This window comes from Diplotaxodon limnothrissa, linkage group LG23 (genome assembly GCF_057381915.1).
Source record: "Diplotaxodon limnothrissa isolate DT_005_m linkage group LG23, D_limnothrissa_male_GT1.1, whole genome shotgun sequence".
Taxonomy (NCBI): Eukaryota; Metazoa; Chordata; class Actinopteri; order Cichliformes; family Cichlidae; genus Diplotaxodon; species Diplotaxodon limnothrissa.
In genome coordinates this window covers 3,598,804-3,615,257 of record NC_140617.1, presented here as the reverse complement: position 1 = coordinate 3,615,257, position 16,454 = coordinate 3,598,804, and the positions used below count along the sequence as shown (strand labels likewise).

The 16,454-nt window shown below is 42.4% G+C and overlaps 1 protein-coding gene across 1 annotated transcript in view; it reads left to right on the top strand.

The window, feature by feature from the left end:
- Positions 1–16,454, top strand: part of tle2b (TLE family member 2, transcriptional corepressor b) — a 79,765-nt gene that overhangs the window by 45,829 nt on the left and 17,482 nt on the right. Inside the window, exons 5-9 of the mRNA XM_085348774.1 lie at positions 5,164–5,226; positions 7,894–7,968; positions 11,027–11,207; positions 12,541–12,557; positions 15,710–15,850. Coding sequence (XP_085204900.1) covers positions 5,164–5,226; positions 7,894–7,968; positions 11,027–11,207; positions 12,541–12,557; positions 15,710–15,850 — 477 coding nt within the window. The remainder of the gene's footprint in view (positions 1–5,163; positions 5,227–7,893; positions 7,969–11,026; positions 11,208–12,540; positions 12,558–15,709; positions 15,851–16,454) is intronic.

The following is a 16,454-nucleotide window of genomic DNA, read 5'->3' as shown; positions in this document are numbered from 1 at the left end:
CATCTGCCACGCTCACTGTGGAATGCATTCAATTTAAAGTTGCCCGTTGCCTTCGGTGCTCCACTCTTCCTTTTTCCAACCAGTAACTATTCCAGCAACAAGCAAGAGGGGGAGCAAAGAACAGAAACGGAATAGGAGCTAAGAGAGGTGGCAGAGATTTTTGTTAGGAGCAATTAGAGCGAGTAGAGGGGTATCACTCACACACTTATGCACACACACACGCACGCACACACAGACACACAAAGCTGGCTTGCTCAGCCATAGTGGGACTCAGAGGCTGGCACAGCTGGCAGTGCCAGAGCACACTGGGCACCATCTTCCTCTTCCCGTGCCAATCTCAACCCATGCTCATCACATTCAAATTCACCAAGCTTTATTGGCAAGACGAAGGCGGTCAGTGTTGCTCGCTGTCATGCTGAGAGACCAAATTGAATGCTGATCTTTCACAGGGAAGTGGCTTCCCCATTGTTCCAGCTCAAGTTTACTTTAATGTCAAAAGTGAAAATGTGTGTGCTCGGAGAAATGGGACTTTCAGTTTAGCCCTTCATTTGAGTTTCTCTGCATTTAGTCTTCGTCGCTTTGTCTGGCGATATGTTGAAGCTACACAGGATGAAAAAAACACAAGATGCTTTGCCATTCTAAGCAAACAGCTGCGTGCAGATTGTAACACGTAACGCGTAACACAACCTCCCTACGAAACAAACTTTGGCTTTGTCAGAGCAAAGCCAAACTCTTGCACTTTTTTTTTTTTTAAGAAAATTGCATAGGCAGATACGCCATCATTCTGCAGTTGCTTATCTTGTGAGTGTTATAATTTTCTTTTTAGAGTACACACAGCCTCATCTTCCCACCTGTCTGGACTATTTCTACTTCAGTTAGTCATTTTCAGCATTTTCCAGAATGCATTTTGACAGCCTTCATAGAACAGACAGGAACATGTTGCGTTTATCGTGTGGGTTAAATATGTGGGTGGACGGAGAGCAGCAGATAGCAATTGCAAAGTAAGTGCGGGAGAATGAGGTTTTTTTTTTTTACAGTCAAACTCTAAGAATTACACCTCTAACTCAAAGCGTCACTCTTGCCTCTGCATTATGGTCCACTGAGCCGAATGCTGGTGTGGAAACTGTCCCTCCTGCCTGTCTTTGGAGTTCCTCCTGACTGACAGCTGAATGTGGGTCCAAAATGTTGGGTCAAGGACAGTTTATTGGCATGTATGTCTGACTTGCATTCAGATTTTTAATCATGATGTCAAATCATGTGCTGCTGACCACTTTAAAGAGAAACATCAGCTCAACACATCTGTCTTTTTATAGACTAAACTCTTCACTTCTGCTGAATTGCAGAGATATCATCATGCTGGATGTCATGTTTCTGACAGTCTTTGATGTGACTTAGTACAGTGTGCTGTGTCTAGGGTACTGACATTTTTTTTTAGTGGTTTCACGTAGATATTTATGTATTTTACAATATGTGGTATATAATCGATGCGGAATATACCTGCATAAGCCTGGTAATTGCATAGTTGTTTTAGATTTGAGAGGATTGCATCCTGTCAGCGATGAAAAGCCTAGGTGTGCTTCTACTGAGTGAGCTTGTCTGTTACATGAAGACACCGTCATACATGGAGCATGTGTGTTTTTATGCCTGTGGCTCGAACAGTCCTCAGGAACAGACTGTCTTTGTCCCAGCATTCCTTCTTCTTCCTTGTCTTCATTTCTTTCAATTTCCCTTCCTCTGTCAGTCTGTTTATTCTGGAGACTGTTTTGGTAGATTTTTGCCCTTGTGATTGAAAAGCTATTCCCTCACCTATATTTTCTCTCTGTTTCATCTGAAGCTTTTTTCTCTGTCTCGCTGTCTGACTCCATGCCAGCTGGCAGGGTATCTGCCCTCAGGTGTTTATTGACCAGTCCCTTGCTTTCCTTTGTATCTATCCATCCATTCATCCCTCCATCCAGCCAGTCTTTGCCAGTCCTCCCCGGTGGCTGTGCTTCGGTTGGACAGTGGAACGACAGTGTGCTGTGTTGTTTCTGAGACCCGGCCCGGCTCAGGCTGCTTCAGCAAGCTCGCTTTCGTCCAGTTGTAAAACCCATCAGTTATTGGTATCTTGTGCTTATAATACCTACTGTCTCTCAGGCATAACGTGGAGTTTGTTTGTTTATGATCTTCTCTTTAACTTTTGTTTTTTATCTTTCCAGTAAAGTTTGTTTGTATGTCGTAAGATCAAAGTTATGGGGACAGTAAATAAGAGTGGCTTCATAGACCAACCATGTTCAGGTCAGTCCCTTCAGATTGTATTTGGTTATCGGACATATGGTTAAACATCAGTACTGTCAGATCGGTTTCCTACTGGCCAAACTGAACCAGGTCATCTGAATTGATCTGATGGCTGAGCACAACCTGTTGCATGATAAGCGGCAATCTGGCATAGTTGCAAAGATAATTAATGGAGGAGAACATTGAACACTGAAGTGTACTGAACTATACCCTGCATAATTAGCAAAAACTCAGTGAGAAGTGGTTGTGAACCATCTCACAAATTACAAAATGACAGTTAATCCTCAAACATGTGTCCACTTAGAGCAATTTGTGGATCAAACTGTTCCCAGAGTGTGATCTTTTTTAATTCATAAGAACTTGTTTCCTATTTCTAAAGCTGTTCGTGTCAACTCAGAGCAACAACAGATATACGGTACTGTGCAACAGTCTTGAGCCACCCATTATTGCTTTACATTTTGCTTCCAAGCAGCCAGACTTTCTTCTAATGTTTTACTGAGGCCTTGAGGAATAGTTCTTCAGGCCATCTGAAAGTCTTTCAAGATTTTTCTTTTGACATTTGCTGCTTTTTTTCTCTCATTTTCACTCCCGAAATTGAGGAAGAGTCCTTGTACCGGACTATGTTCAAGGAAATGTTTTCTTAACACTGACCCGTGAATTATTCAAGCGTAAACAAGTCACCTAACTCCAGGGATGAACCACTTTAAATTCTGTCTCTAGTGTCTTTGTTACTAGCACAACACATCATTTTTTCCCATTTCTTTAGTTGAATCTAAATGCCATGTTTGACTGGCATAAATGATATTTTTACACCAACAAGGTGATTCCCAAAGAGCTATTAGCTGAAAACATGGCACATCTCAGCAATTTGAAATTTCTTTTTTTAACATTATCAGGAAAGAAGTACAACAATAGTCCCACAGACAATGCAAATGCTGTAAAAGCATACTTGGATAGAAAAAAACACAGTGGAACACAAACGGTTATAGGCTGGCCTTCCTCGAGCGCAGACCCGAAGCAGTGTGGGATCATCTTTACAGCGAATGGAATAAAAAGCAGCCAACATCCAAGGAAGAGCTTTGAATGACCTTCAAGAAGCTATTGCTGACGACTACCTAAAGAAATTACAAGAAAGCTTGACTAAGAGAGTTCAGGCTGTGTTAAAGAAGTAAAGATTGGCAGAACTGTACAAATGCTCATGTTTCAATATTTCCCTGCTTCTATTACGAGTGCTTTGATTTATTTCCATCTGCGATCTAGTTGGACAGATTGAACGAGCAACAGGCTAAAGTATAGTCAAGCAGACTGACCAAGGTTTCAGAAGAACAGATACCACTTGAATACAGAAGAACGACTCCCTTGAGTTTAATGTAGTAAAAGTTTCACATTGGCAGCAGGCGGATAATATACTTCCAGTTATAAAAAATATATTCAGGTTTGCCAAGTTCTTCTTTCTAACTCTTTGTGGTCCTCACATACATACAGACACGCATGCTTTATAGAAATACACCAAAGGAGCTGAGGCACAGTCATCTACACATGAATGCATAGGTTTACACACGCATGAAGCTGTGTCTGTCCTTGGAACTGAGCCGGGTGTCTGGTGCTAATTGTTTACGAAGCCTCGTTGAGAGTAACCGAAAGGCTGGTTGAATGGTGCGTGTCTCTGAGAGCCTTTGTATGATGGCATACACAGCCCCGTCAGTCCTGCGCTGCCCTCCATTGCCACGTCTGCTGTCTTTTATCTATTCCTCTTCAACGCCTCTAAGTGCCAGCAACATGTGTTAGTGAGGATGAAGTGATGCAGAGAGAAAGAGAGACTGAAAGCAGGACGGGCAGATGGAGGAAAAAGGGGGGAAAAATAAGACTGTTGGAGAAAAATCACCAAAAACATGAGAGCGACTGATGTTATAGAGGAAGAATAAGAGCAGCTGAGGGAAAAAGAGGGCCGACAGATTATAAAAGAGAGGAAATAATATAGAAAAATAGAAAGATGGGGAAATAGACAAAGAGAGCAACTGAGGGGAGGGAGATGAGAGAGGAAGAGAGAGGGGGAGAGGGATGGGAGGAAGAGGATGAATAGGGTAATAATGGCTCAGTGTGAGAGCTGTTGTAGAAAAAGAGAGAACGGCTGAGTGAAGAAGAGAACAAAATGAGGCTGAGGGCACTCAGACAGATAGAATTAGACACACCGCAGAGGTTCACTGTGCGTGTGTGTTTGTGTGCAAGGCTGAGAGGGAGTGTGCTTTTGTTTCTGTGTGTTTGTGTGCACTGGTGTAGAGTGTGTGTGTGTGTGTGTGTGTGTGTGTGTGTGTGTGTGTGTGTGTGTGTGTGTGGGCAGCAGTTTTCTTAGGAAGGGCACTATTGCTGCTGGTGTGAATGATGGATGGAGGATAAGGGGACCAAGAAAAAGCATTTTCGTGAATTTTCACAGTTTTCGGAAATGGACAAACATAATAACATGAAATAGCCGGCTGAGACAGGTGGAGAGCTCGGGAGGAATCTTCTGAGGTTTTCGGCTCTCTGTGAATGTTCGTATGTTTATTGTTGGATCGTGAGGACAAGCTGAGTGAAACTAGTGTGAAGGTGCTAAAAGACCCAAATGATGAGCGTAGCTCTAATGCTGCCTCCATCCCACCACCTCTGCTGTTCGCTCACACAATCCCCCACATGTTTCTTCTCTCAGTCTCACAGAAATGTCACTGACAGAACTTCTTGCTCATTAAGAAGGTGTTTAAATGCAACAAAGGCTTAATGTGCTGTAGAGGTGTATCATATGCTCTGTGCTCATTGTGTACTTATGATCCTGCAATATGCAACATGATTATATATCCCCTACTACTCTCTCCTTCTGTCTCTCACTCTCATTTCTCTCTCTTTCCATCACAGGCGGAGATTGTCAAGCGTCTCAGTGCCATCTGTGCTCAGATCATCCCTTTCCTCTCTCAAGAGGTAAGTGTTACTACAGCCAGAGACATTTACACATGCACAAGCAACATGCTGGCACAAAAAAGGGGAGAAAACCACTCATACCTCAGACACTTCCTCACAGAATATCAGAAATCATATACTGGATACAGCAGCGGTCCCCAACTTTTTTTGCACCACGGACCAGTTTATGCCCGACAATATTTTACGGACCGGCCTTTAAGGTGTCGCAGATAAATACAACAAAATAAAACTAGTACCGGTACCGAAAAAAAGAAGATTTATTCATAACACACGTGAAAAGACCCAGGAAAACCGAGTTAACGATAAAAACGATAACAAAATAATGCTGAAAACCGATAAAACCCCTGAAAACCACACATTTCACACCTGAGCCGCAACTCTCGCGGCCCGGTACCAAACGACTCACGGACCGAGGCCCGAGGGTTGGGGACCGCTGGCATACAGGACATTTAACAGTTGAAGAATTTAAATACTAATCCTGATTTGCTACACAGATGTTAATTCATCCAAATCCTTTACATTTTAAAGTAAGCATATTGATAATGGAACGTTAACTTTCAGTGGAATGTTGTCACTTGGACAGAATTCTGTATTATATACAGTTAGATCCATAATTTGTTGGATAAAAACATTTAGTGTTGCCTCTGAGTCCCACAGTTTCAGGCTTAATGTCAACTGGACAATGTTGCATTTGTATTTCACTTTATTTTCACTGTAATTTTGCCAGTGAATAATTCCACCATCGGGCTGAAAAAGCAAAATAAACCGAGAGAAAGCAAAAACTTTACGAGTGGCCAAATCTACAATTTGGTTTATTCTTAAAAATAAGGACTCCACTGACCAGCTCAGCTTTTTTAACAGCAAATCTGTGAGAAAAGTTGGAGGCAATGTTACGGCTGCCAGTAGAACCATGTCAGTAGTGTTTACTGATGATGTGAATGGAAAATGAACCAAAGCAGACTGAAAAAACAACCCAAGAGTTTATCAATGAAAAGAAAATGGGTACTTTTTAAAGGCAAAAAGTGATTCACTTGTTCTCAAACCAATAGACCACGCTTTTCAGGTATTTAATACAAATCTTAAGGCAAAGAACCGACAAACAAGAAGCAACTAAAAGCAGCTGCAGTAAAAGTCTAGTTGAGCATCCTGAGGTAGGAAACACAGCATTGATGTTCATGGGTTCTAGACTTTTTGCTTCTGAAAATGTGGAACTGTCTATAAAAATATCAGTAAATACTAAACAGTTGAATATTTCTTTCTTTTTTAACGACTTGAATTAAAGCTGAAAGCCTGCACTTCAATCATGTCTTGAGTGTTTGATTTTAAATCCAATGCGGCGGTGCACAGAGGCGGCATTATTAAAAACGGTCTCCAACAAATTATTGATCTGGCTCTGTTAGGCGAACACAACAACTGGCTAATTTTTAAGATAAATAAATCAAACCAACAATAATATATAACAATAACAATTTCACAGTTAGTGTAGCAGATGTGATTGATACTTCTACATTTCTGACTTGAAGGGGCCACCATGTCATGTTACAGTCAGCTAATATTTGCTACTATTATTATTATTATTTAATGTAATGCCCCATGGTGAAAACAAGGTATTACAGTCATATGCATTGTATGTGTTTCTGGGGTTATTTACTAATGAACTATCCAATAGCGAATGGCGCTGATAACATAATAAATCTCACAACTTTCAGTGTAACTGGAGACAAAGCAGAAGTCTTTAGCATAGACGCAGCTATACAGCACATCATGAAGTAAGCTCTCTGACTACTCTAAGTTAAATACATACTTTTTTTAAGAGCTTCAGGGCCTCTTATCATTCAGAAACATTATCACCATTCCTGCACGAGTGTTTTGCTTCATTAATTGCTCCTTAAAGCCGTAATTTAATTTGTATGTGCTTAGAGGAGCAGAATTATTGATGATATATTGTTACATTGTTGCTCTGACTTTGGGCGAGACAACAAAACAGATTAAATGAGAGGAAACCATTTTTATAGTTTAATTCTACTGCGTCAGTGTGATTTTTACTGTACATTTGTGTGTGCGTGGAGGGTTTTTTGTGCAGGTGTGTACATTGTGTAAATACAAACCTGCAGACACCCTCCTTTTTTTTGTCTCCAAGTGTGAGTGTACACTGAGTGCGCTACCTGGAGACAGCAAGGTCACAGCTTTGTCAGTTTGATCAATATTGACACTGTGTGTATTCTGTGTGTAGGTGTGCAACAGCGGCACACACATGTATGTTTGAGTTTGTGCGACTGATTACATTGGGATTTTGTTCAAACAGAGCTGAGGTTTTCGTTAGCCTTGCTCTCGGTGTGTGTGAATGCGCACGTATCTGTACGTGTCTGGCTACAGTGTGTGCGCTTCCGTTTTTTTGTGACGTTCTCTCAATGTTTGTGTTGTGTGAATGCATGGTTGCCCCATCCAGACCATCTTATTTGCACTACCTGTACCGGCTTTGGATGGAGGCAGCAGCGTTTCTCTAGCTTGTTTAATGTAAAAGTCCCCGTTGTGTCATTACTGAGTGTACATGCAATATACTCTACATCACATTATGCTTACAGTATATATCCCAGTACACACCGTGGATGATTATGCACTGTAATATGTCTTTCTTTCACTTTCTCCCTTTATGTGTATGTGTAGCACCAGCAACAGGTGGTCCAAGCTGTGGAGAGGGCCAAGCAGGTCACTATGGCTGAACTCAACGCCATCATCGGGGTGAGTCACCTTGATTCATCAACACAGAGGAACTAAGAATGATGGGAATTAAATTATTATTCATTCTTAATGTCTATAAATACAAACGTCTGTGATGAGCAGTCCTGTGAAAATGATTCAGTAGCTTGCAGAACCACCTTTAACAGCAGTAACTTTCCATTTTTCTCACATCCTTATGGAGAAGTTTTGCCCCCCCCCCCCCCCCCCCCTTCTTTACAACTTCACTTCACCTCATTGAGATTTGCGGGCATCTGTTTATGCACAGCTCTCTTAAGGTCCCGTATCAGCATTTCGATCAGGTTGAGGTCTGGACTTGGACTCCACTGCAACACAGTCATTCTTTTCTTTTGCAGTGATCCTGCTGTTTGCTTCCTCTTGAGAAACATCAGGTGGTCACCCAAAAAGTTGATTCACAATACTTTGAATACTAACTTATTAGACTTATCAGAGTATTTTTGCATCACCAAAAGCACGCCCTTGCACATTTGGCTATATTGTCCTGAGTATGCATGTGCCCCACTGCACATTAGGGCTGCCACGATTAGTCGACTAGTCACGACTGATTTAATAGTTGACACGCCGTTTGAAGCTTTGTAAGATCACAAAAGACTCAGGAATAAGTAGTAGGATTTAAGAGTGTAATAACGGACTGAAACAGAAGATGGCAGCACTGCATGTACAAGGATGCCAGTTGCCATTAAACCCCAAAGAAGAAGAAGTAGCTCTGTCCCAGAATTCATAGCGCAGCCCAGCTCAGTTTCCAACAATGGCGGCAGCTGGTTAGTTTTAATATTACTCTTATTACTCTTTCTGGGTCACAAAATAAACGTTTAACATATTTTCAGGCGAGAATGTAGCTGTGTAAAACTTAAATATCTGCTCAGTTTATCAAGACACCACATATTTTCAAAAGCGCTCCAACGTTTTCAGAGACGTCTGTTACCCACTAGCTCGATAGCTAGCCGGGGGCAAGGCTAACTAGAGCCCGTGAGAACACCAGACTCTGGGCAAATCGTTTTCAAACCCACCGCCGTCTGTCGCTACTCAGGTTAAACATACATAAGTCACTTAAATGTTATTGTTTGGCTTTTTTTAGAAGTGTATTTATTCCTGAGTAAATCGGTTTGGCTGAAGTTATAGTTTGTCCTGTTATATTTTAGATAGCAAGGAGTTTATTAAACTTCACCCAAACAATGCAAAACTATCATCTTGTCTTTATTTTTAGTTAGCACATACCTTAAACACTTAAAGCTGTAAGCTAATGATAGTTATATAAGAGCAGATGCATGCTGGTGCAATAAGCTGTAGTTTTACGTCCAATGGATGCATGATCTGATTAGTCGACTAATCCCAAAAATAATTGGTGACTAGTCGACTATCAAAATAATTGTTTGTGGCAGCCCTATTGCACATATATGTACGTTTCCTCATTTCACCGTGAGATGATATTGGTCGCATCTAACCGGCGATGCCCTCATCATTTTTCATTGCAGCGGCAGCTTAAACCAAACTAAACGCTCGCCGTTAACGTGTGGGAGCTGTGGCGCCAGCATCGTTCTCCTCCTCTTCTCCACCACTGTTGTGGAGCTATGTTTAGCTCACAGGTGCTTCCTCAAATTTGAAGGGGGGAGCTTTTCGCAGCTGACAGACACTTTACACCTGGGCACAGTTTGCATTTCCCTGTGATCTTCCTGCCATTTTCACCCACAGACTTAAAATAATGTGGATACTTCCAAAACATAAAGGCTTTCATCGCTGCCATCTTACTTGCAGAGCTACATGCACAGCGAGACCATTTGGCAAATGTTGATCATGTGAGCGGAAGGTCAGCGAGTAGAAGAGGTCAGATTGAACAGGAATGGTTTATTAATCTGAAGATTTGACACAACTAAATAATGAGTTGCCTGAATCATCAATTCAAGAACTTTACCAATGCTCATATTGTGCATATGATCTGCTTGTCTGTATATACATATATATGTACGCACAGAGAGACACAGTGATGCTCCTGAGTGCTGCAGTAGATGGGGCTTTCCACAGCTTGTCAGAGCACTGATCACATTACTGTCTACTTAAGGCCCTTTGTTCCTCCCAGCACTACAAACACTGCTGTCTCTAAGGTGTGTGTGCTTTTGTGTGTGTATGTGTGTCTAATACACCGGCTTGACAAAACAGCACACAAAAACACATCATAATGCTCCCCTCAGGATAATAGCCTTTCTTTATCTGTAGCTGCTCCTTTGCTCTCCTCTCTCTCTCCTCATTTTTCTCCATCTCTCTTTTTTTCTTGCCTTCGTCATTTTCTTTCTGGATTTTCCCCACAATCTTTTATCGTTCTCTCCATCTTACATCGGCCGTGTCCTCATTTCTTCTCTGCCATCATTTTTTTTCTCTTACCTTTTATTCTCCCTGCTGCACACTTGCCTTCCCTTTCTTCCTGCACTCATTTACTCTTTCCCCTGTTCATGTAATTCTCCTTCACTTTTCATTGCTTCCTATGTTATTTCCTTCTGTTTCTCCTCATCATTTGCTCTGTGACTCAAACATTTTCATCCTTCCCTTTAATCCTCCCTGTGTTTTCCCATGGCCCCTTTTCTACCTTTTTCTTCTCCTTTATAATAAATCCCATTGCCTCGATATCTCACTCTTCTATTCACTTCTTGGTTTCATTCTCAACTGCCTTTGCTTCCTGGGTGTATCATGATCATTCAATTTCATTCTGCCTTTCTTTCCTTGTCCTCTTTCCCATCCTTGGTCTCCATCCTTTCACCTGTTAATCCTCTAATCACTTTCACATCCTGTCCACTTTCATCTTAACATCCTTCTTCACCGTTTGGCTCTCCATGTGTGTTTTATTTAATTCGCCTTCTCCCTTTCTCATGTTTTTCCTCAATTCTTTTTCCAACCACAACACTGCCTTCCCCCTCACTTCACTTCTCCCGTTTTTCATTCCCTTTTCTTCTTTACCTTGTCTTTTCTAACCACACACTCCCTTGTATCTCACCCTCCCTCCCCTTACTCCTTACCTCCCCGCTACTTTCTTTCCCTGTGGCCACAGCAGCAGCAGCTCCAGCACCTGTCTCACCACGCCCCTGGCATCCCCCTGACGCCACACCCATCAGGGCTGTCCCTGGGCGCAGGGGGCTCAGGACTGCTGGCACTGACGGGGGCTTTGGGGGTCTCAGCCCACCTTGCCTCCAAAGATGAGCGCAACCACCTGGACCCTGAACATCTCAGAGGTAAAGAAGCGTTTATCCTCTTCGTTCTCAGTTTTGACTGTAAAATCAGGATTATGTGTTTTGGTAGAGTATTTGTCATGAGGATATTCTGAGTGAGCAGCTAGAATAAAAGACTGTGACTTTGAGCAGCGTTAGTCTTTTCTACTATTGAAACCGGCTGCCTTTACTTGCACTCACACTCATCAGAACATCTTGTTTCTTAATGTGGACGTTTTTACCCCTAAAAATCCCTCCAGCCCTGAAGTGTACCACGGTTGTTCCACAGTGAGAATCAGTGTACTTGTTTTTGTTTCAGGTTTACACAAAGTGCTTGATCGATGATGAAATCAATGACAGTATTGAACATTTTGAGCAGATTTGGTTAGCTAGTTCTGTACATGTGAGGCTGAGGGAAAGGCTGAGGGAAACGGCGCGTGCACCTATCGAATGTCAAACGCGCAGAGATGATTTTTTGCTTCCTAAAATGTGTCTGTTTTCCAACATTTGCATTTCTGATTTTTGTCTTTAATTGGCTTCATTTGTCATCCTAGAATCGGCGGATAGTAACTCGTGACAGCTGCAGAATAAGAAAAAGATCATTTTTTATCATTTTTAACCACACAAAATGTAGTCAAAAATGCAAAGCAGCACTATACATCATCTCTGACAGGCAGCTGCTTTGTAATTTGTCCAGGAACTCACCTTTTGGACTCAGTTTGAACTTTCCTGTTTCGATTGCTGTCTTACCATGACCAGATGTATTCATGGCCTTTCTGTAAATGCAGGAGAAACGCTCTCTCCCTATGAACTTCCTTTCACCCCGATAGAATATCTTATCTTTGTGCAGTTTTTCCGGCAGCGAGCCAAGAGAGACTTTCTCATGAATAAACTGAGAGCTAGAAAGAAAAATGGAAGGAATCGGTGAGAACAGAAACAGGGGAAAGATAAAGAGGTCACTGTGTTCGTATTGTCACGTTAAGCATCTGTGTAAGAGCTTATGCATGTCTGCAGCTGTGTGTGTTTCTGTTCTTACATATGAGACGAAGAATGAGGGAAAAGATGGTGAGCGTTGATGGCAGCAGGGGAAGACAGCGAGCTTTGTCTGCTTGGAGAAGAGAGAGAGGGAAAGATAGAGAGGATAGAGGAGGCTGGAGTCGGGCACAATAGTGGGTTTGTATCTTTATTAGACAGAAGTCGTCGTAGTTCAGCCTAACCTTGGCTGACTGGGGACTGTTGTTGTTGTTATCGGCACTGACGTCAAACTTTCTCTCTTCTCCCCATTTTCCCTTCTTCATCGCTCTCTTCTTTTTCTCTGCTCGGTTTTCTTTCCTTCCCTTTCTCTGCCCCAACCCAGAGGGAGCGCCCAGCAGGGTGAGTAGTGTTGCATGTGTGTACCTTGATGTAAGTGTTTTGTACGCCCACGTTTCACCGTGTGCACGCGCGTGTGTGACAGTGATAAACTGAGAGAAATGGAGATGCGCCGCAAAGTGGCCTCTAAAAAAGGCAGTGTTTTGCTGGAGCTCAGCCAGGAGTAGCACTGCTCAACACCGGCACAATAGCAGCTCATCACCATCAACCTTGAGCTTCTCAAGGTTTTCCACATTATACTAACGTCTGAGCTCGCTGCATTCGACCGTTATCTGGAGGAGCCTACGAACTGAGTTAATGGACTGTTTCTTTATCAGCGCCACAAATATTCGGGTAATCTACAACATATACAGAACATGAGGAAGGATTATATCTGAGTTAATGTTAAATGCTGCCCAAAATACCCCAAAATAAGAAATGCAAGTAAAACCGCTAAATAGTGGCCGTGAATCGCCAAATATTCCTGAACAGCAGATCCAACAGCGATTAGATGCTTCAGAGTCGAAACTATCCTTAGTTAATATTAAACCTAATGTGCAAAAGTGCCGTCGTCACCATGAAGTGAAATCGCTGCACCAGAAAATCAAAATGCTGTTCACCATGAATGGATGAACAGTTCAAAGGCTTATGGAGTTTCTAGCCTGCAGGAAGTAATGTAATGTTTGAACTAGGGCTGCCACGATTAGTCGACTAGTCACGATTACGTCGACTATCAAAATCGTCGACGACTGATTTAATAGTCGACGCGTCGTTTGAAGCTTTGTAAGATCACAAAAGACGCAGGAATAAGTGGCAGGATTTAAGAGTGTAATAACGGACTGAAACAGAAGATGGCAGCATTGCATGTACAAGGATGTCAGCTACCGTTAAACCCCGAAGAAGAAGAAGAAGAAGCAGCTGTGTCCCAGAATTCATAGCGCGGCCCAGCGCAGTTTCCAACAATGGCGGCAGCTGGTTAGTTTTAATATTACTCTTATTCTTCTTTCTGGGTCACAAAATAAACGTTTAACATATTTTCAGGCGAGAATGTAGCTGTGTAAACCTCAAATATCGGCTCAGTTTATCAGGACACCACATATTTTCAAAAGCGCTCCGACGTTTTCAGAGACGTCTGTTACCCACTAGCTCGTTAGCGAGCCGGGGGCGAGGCTCACTAGAGCCGTGAGAACACCGGACTCCCCGCAAATCGTTTTCAAACCCACCGCTGTCTTTCGCTACTCAGGTTGAATATATATGAGTCACTTAGATAACTTAAAATGTTATTGTTTGGCTTTTTTTTTTAGTATTTTATTTGTTCCTGAGTAAATCAGTTTGTCTGAGATTAAAGTTATAGTTTTTACACAGCTGAATAAACATCAAGCAGACAGCTGATTATCAGAAGTGTGAGATGCTCCAGAATATACTCCGGTGTCCTGTTATATTTTAGATAGCAAGGAGTTTATTAAACTCCACCGAAACAATCTGAAAACTTCATTAAAATTTAATAAACTATCATCTTGTCTTTATTTTTAGTTAGCACATACCTTAAACACTTAAAGCTGTAAGCTAATGATAGTTATATAAGAGCAGATGCTGCTGGTGCAATAAGCTGTAGTTTTACGTCTAATGGATGATGATCTGATTAGTCGACTAATCGCAAAAATAATCGGTGACTAGTCGACTATCAAAATAATCGTTTGTGGCAGCCCTAGTTTGAACACATGTTGCTCTAAGAGCAAAAATGATCAGTTTACCAGCCCGGTTCCAAAAAAAGTTGGGCTGTTGTGCAGAATGGAAATAAAAACAGAATGTGTTGATGTCCAAATCTGAAAAAGATGTTTTATTAACAGCAGAACATAGGAAACATGAGTGGATGCATGGTGGACGCAACATGTTTCAAAAACTTTGAGATAAAATGAACCAGATGCCAGAAGATTATTCGACATGAAACAAAAAATATAAGAAGTTTGGGTTAGTTAGTTTGTTCGGGTTTGTGGTTGTTTGACAGTTTTTACATGTACAGTAACTTATTCTGAGTTTCATTGGGCACAATAAGAATAAACCAAAGTGACACAGATGACATTACAGTAGCTGTCTTTTCTTTAAGGTGACATTTCACTACAGCACTGACCTGTTGGAGTTTTTCCATCAGAAGCAGCAAAATTATTTGTATGAAAACTGAAAAAGAAACTAAAGAGAAGAAACTTGAAACTGGGTGGAGGGGAGAATGTGCTGGCAGCGGTGGGGTGTTGTTAAAAATACCAACAAGTCTTTCTTCTAGCTTTATTGTGAAATAAAAATGATTTAGGGCCGCTGCTGACTTTACTTTCCCTCGCTCTTTCTGCAGTGAAAACCTTAGCATAATTTAACTGCGAGCACAATGCCGATTGTTAAGCACCAAGAAAATATTTCTCTCATGAGCGGAGGTTTCTGCTGAACTTAGCCAAGCATTACCGCATTTGGGGAAGAAAGGGAGGAGGAGGAGGATGCATATCAATTGACATTTATCAGAGAGCCCCACGCTGGCAAAAACAAGTTTGAATTTGAAATGGAGGGGGGGGGAAAAGGGACAGCGAGAGGAAGTGAACAGAAGAGGAGAAAAAAGGCGGAAAAGAATGACACGAGGGAAATTTGCGGAGCTGCACTGAGGTCCATTGTGCAGCCTCTTCTCTCGTGTGTTGTGCTCCTTCCTGCCGTTCCCGTGGGCTCCTTCCTGTGTGACTCACTCGTGTGTTAAACCCTCGCTGTTCTTGTCCTCCCCACGGGGGGACAGAGAATGACAAGTGGCCCTCGCCGAACCTCCGGCCCTTGCCCCAGTCCTAAAACAACACAATGCTTTGATCGGATTTTCAGAGTGCTGAGCACCAGGAAAGGCTTGTAAATATACCTGCACAGCTTTATTGGCCAATAATGAGACTCATATTTTACATGAAGACTGCTGTGTCGAGGGAGAGCAGTAATTAGCTTTATAGGCTGGCCTGTGCGCCGCTATGACCGTGTCTTAACCTGTGCTTGTGTTTTTCTGTGTGTGTTTACTTTGCTGTGTTTGATCATTTGCAAGTGTGACGTGAATCTGCGTGTCATGCCCTGGGCGGTCGTTACCTGTGCTTTTGCTGTGAGGTCGTGTTCACGCGTTCATACTTTTGATTGTGTTCCTGTCTTTTCTTTTCCCCCAGAGTAAGTCGGTGTCATCCACAGACAGCCAGCCAAATGAAGAGCGTCAAGGCCCATCAGGAGGTTACGCCTCCTCGCAGGGAGGAGCTGAGGCCAAGAGAAGGCGCTGTGACGACAAAGAGTCTCTCCCGCCACATTCCTACGTATGTGTTTGTTACCTTCACCAATGTTATTAAGGGTTGGTTCAGTAGTGAAGGACTGAGGGGGCTGCGTAGGTGGTGAATCTCAGATCAGATACAGAACTGGATCCAAGTGTTTTTTGGGAGGATTCTTTTCCATTCTTTCAGAATTTCTTCACAAAAAGCATATCGACATAAAATTTAAAAAAAATGTATATATAGTCTTGATGTTCTTAAAAAAATTGCAGTGACCCAGATTCAGATGTCCTACACCAGGGGTGTCCAACTCCAGGCCTCAAGAGCCAGTGTCCAGCAACACAGCTGATTTAAATGCTTAAATTACCTCCTCAACATGTCTTGAAGTTCTCCAGATGCCTGGTAATGAACGAATTATTTGATTCAGGCGTGTTGACCCAGGGTGGTATCTTAAACCTGCGGGACACCGGCCCTCGAGGCCTGGAGTTGGACACGGTGTGGACACAATCTCGGACCCAATCCAAGCATGTTGCAGTGGGAATTTTCAACCTTGGTGACAGGAAGTGTGTTATGTGACTTTGTGCTTATAATCTGAGCCTGAAACGATGCCACTGAGAAAAATAAAATGCAGCAGCGGAGGTAACAACCAACG